This window comes from Nerophis ophidion, linkage group LG27 (genome assembly GCF_033978795.1).
Source record: "Nerophis ophidion isolate RoL-2023_Sa linkage group LG27, RoL_Noph_v1.0, whole genome shotgun sequence".
In the NCBI taxonomy this organism is placed as follows: domain Eukaryota; kingdom Metazoa; phylum Chordata; class Actinopteri; order Syngnathiformes; family Syngnathidae; genus Nerophis; species Nerophis ophidion.
In genome coordinates, this window is record NC_084637.1 from 35287930 (window position 1) to 35291546 (window position 3617).

General features: G+C 28.6%; 1 protein-coding gene across 7 annotated transcripts in view; it reads left to right on the top strand.

Moving 5' to 3' along the window:
- The window catches only part of l3mbtl1 (L3MBTL histone methyl-lysine binding protein 1), a 33869-nt gene extending 30252 nt beyond the window's left edge, over positions 1 to 3617 (top strand). For all 7 annotated transcript variants that reach the window (XM_061889332.1, XM_061889330.1, XM_061889331.1 and 4 more), the window contains one exon: positions 944 to 3617. In XM_061889332.1, the coding sequence (XP_061745316.1) occupies positions 944 to 1078 (135 nt within the window). In that variant the 3' untranslated portion in view covers positions 1079 to 3617. The remainder of the gene's footprint in view (positions 1 to 943) is intronic.

Sequence of the window (3617 nt, forward strand, 5' to 3'; positions counted from 1 at the left end):
AAACAATGTCATATTTCACACTATGCAGTAAACAATGTCACATTTTAAACAATATGAAGTAAACAATGTAATATTTCACTCAATATGAAGTAAAAAATGTCATATTTTAAACAATATGAAGTAAAAAATTTCACATTTCAAGCATAATGAAGTAAACAATGTCAGTTCACACAATATGAAGTAAAACATTTCATATTTTATACAATATGAAGTAAACTATGTCATATTTCACACAATGTGAAGTAAACAATGTCATATTTCACACAATGTGAAGTAAACAATGTCATATTTTATACAATATGAAGTAAACTATGTCATATTTCACACAATATGAAGTAAACAATGTCATATATTTTAAAATATGAAGTAAACATGTAACATTTTACACAATATGAAGTAAACAATGTAATATTTCACACAATATGAAGTAAACAATGTCATATTTTACAAAATATGAAGTCAACAATGTCATTTCACACAATGTGAAGTAAACAGTCATATTTTATACAATATGAAGTAAACTATGTCATATTTCACACAATATGAAGTCAACAATGTCATATATTTTAAAATATGAAGTAAACATGTAACATTTTACACAATATGAAGTAAACAATGTAATATTTCACGCAATATGAAGTAAACAATGTCATATTTTTCAAAATATGAAGTCAACAATGTCATATTTCACACAATGTGAAGTAAAAAAAATCACATTTTATACACTATGAAGTCAACAATGTCGTATTTCACACAATATGAAGTAAAAAATGTCATTTTATACAATATGAAGTCAACAATGTCATATTTCACACGATATGAAGTAAAAAAATTCACATTTTATACAATATGAAGTAAAAAATGTCATATTTTATACAATATGAAGTAAACAATGTCATATTTCACCCAATATGAAGTAAAGGATGTCATATTTGTGTTGCAGATGATTGACGGCGAGGCCTTCCTGCTGCTGACGCAGACGGACATCGTGAAGATCATGAGCATCAAGCTAGGCCCCGCCCTCAAGATCTCCAACGCCATCCTCATGTTCAAGAGCGCAGACGAGGCTCCCAAATGAAGGTTCCTGTGCCAAACTCCACTTCCTGTGCCAAACCCCACTTCCTGTTCCTTGCCAGGAGAGAGCCACGGACAAAAGTATCTGGACGCCTTCCAAAACACCCGTGTGGGGACGCCATGTCAGGAAAGGGTTTGATAATACGAGCAGCTTGGAGACAATGTTTTTGTAAAAGTCCAACAAATACTTTCCCCAAAAAATAGGAGAATTGTGAAAAAAGAAAAGAAGACTTTTTGCAGTAGATTTAGTGTTTAGTGCAATAATTCATTCCAATGCCTTTTAACAAATATGTGCAAACACTAGCAGAGCATTTTGTGCCAAAATTTAATGTACAGAAAATGAAATAATGCTCCTCTATTTATGATCCCGTTAGCATACAATTGTGAAGTCTAATCTCAAACAAGTAGCTCTGATCCTGTCGTGACATTCCATTGAAACTTTTCTGATCAAACAATGAGGTTTAATCAAATTATTCAACATTATCTCACAACATTTATTGGACAATTGTTAGGTGTTTAAATTGATTAATTAGTCTTTGAATAATCTATTTTGGTTACATTAATTTAACATTAATGTAACCAATTTTACCTATTTTAGTTTTTCAGTTTTTATTTATTTTTGTAATTCTGAAATGTTTAAATTGATCAGAAAACAGTTAGGTTTAATATAAATATTTAAGATTATATTTCACAATTTATTGGATGATTTTTATGCATTTAAATTGATTAATTAGTCTTTAAATAATCTAATTTGGTTATTATAATTACATTTTTTTTTTTATCATTATTTAAATAATTTATTTGGGTGATTCTGAAATGTTTATATTGTTTAGAACACAGTTAGGTTTAATATAAATATTTAAGATTATCTTTCACAATTTATTGGACAATTTTTATGCGTTTAAATGAATTAATTAGTCTTTAAATATAATCTATTTTGGTTATAATAAAAAAATATATTTTAGTAATTTATTTGGGTAATTCTAAAATTTAAATTGTTTTTATAGAACAATTGGGTGAAATATACATATTTAAGATGATATTTCACAATATAAAAAAACAACCTTTATTTAAAATGTAAATAATTAGGTGTAATATAAATATTTAAGATGATATTTCACAATTTAAAAACAATTATCCTTTATTTCAAATGTAAATAATTAGGTTTAATATAAATATTAATATTATACTTCATAATTTAATGGACAGTTTAACCAATTATTTTGTGTTCAAATTGATTTGTTTAGTTTATAATCCATTTTTAAATTAATCAGAAATCAGTAAAATTCCAAATAAATATTTGAGATTATTTTTCACAATTAAAAAAAACTAACTGAATTATTTCAAATGTCAATATGTTTACATTGATCATCAAATAATTAGGTTCAGTATAAATGTTTAAGATTATACTTCACAGTTTAAAAAATAACTTGACCAATGATTTCACTTTTGAAAAATGATTACATTGGTCATGAAATAATTCTGTTCAAGATAAATATTTTAAGATTATATTTCCCAATTTAATAAATTATTAGGCAATTGTTCACATGGAAATTCATTCATTTGTGTTATTGTTTATTTTTCTGAATGATTCCAACCAACAGACTAATTAGCAGCGTTTCTTCATTTCAACTTTGTTGGTCCTGCAGAACTTTTTGTATGCAAGACGCTCATTTGTGGACGCGCACAACAACAACAACAACAACAACTACTACAATAGAACAACACTGACAATGAGCACAACAATGACAATGAGCACAATTGTGACAATGACGACAACGACAATAAAAATAATGACACTGAGAACAATAACAGCAATGACAGTAAAATTAATGACAACAATGAGAATTATAGTGACAACAATGAAACAGAACAATGATGACAATGAGAAGAATGACGACAATAACAATGAGAACAATAATGACAATGAGAAGAATGACGACAATAACAATGACACAGAACAATAATGACGACAATAATGACACTGAGAACAATAATGACGACAATAACAATGACACAACAATAATGACGACAATAACAATGACACTGAGAACAATAATGACAATAACAATGACACAGAACAATAATGACGACAATGACACAGAACAATAACGACGACAATAACAATGACACTGAGAACAATAATGACAATAACAATGACACTGAGAACAATAATGACAATAATGACACTGAGAACAATAATGACGACAATAACAATAACAATGACAACAATAGTGACAATGAGAAGAATGACGACAATAACAATGAGAATAATGACAAATGTAACAAGAGTGACTACTTGCAGGAGCGTGTGAAGTCCAACATGGAGAATGTGAAGTGACTAAAAAGTAGTTGTGTGTTTAACAACACTTTGTTGTCTTCTGTTTTTTACACCTTGTATCACTGTGTGTGTGTGTGTGTGTGTGTGTGTGTGTGTGTGTGTGTGTGTGTGTGTGTGTGTGTGTGTGTGTGTGTGTGTGTGTGTGTGTGTGTGTGTGTGTGTGTGTGTGTGTGTGTGTGTGTGTGAGAGAGAGATAAGATAA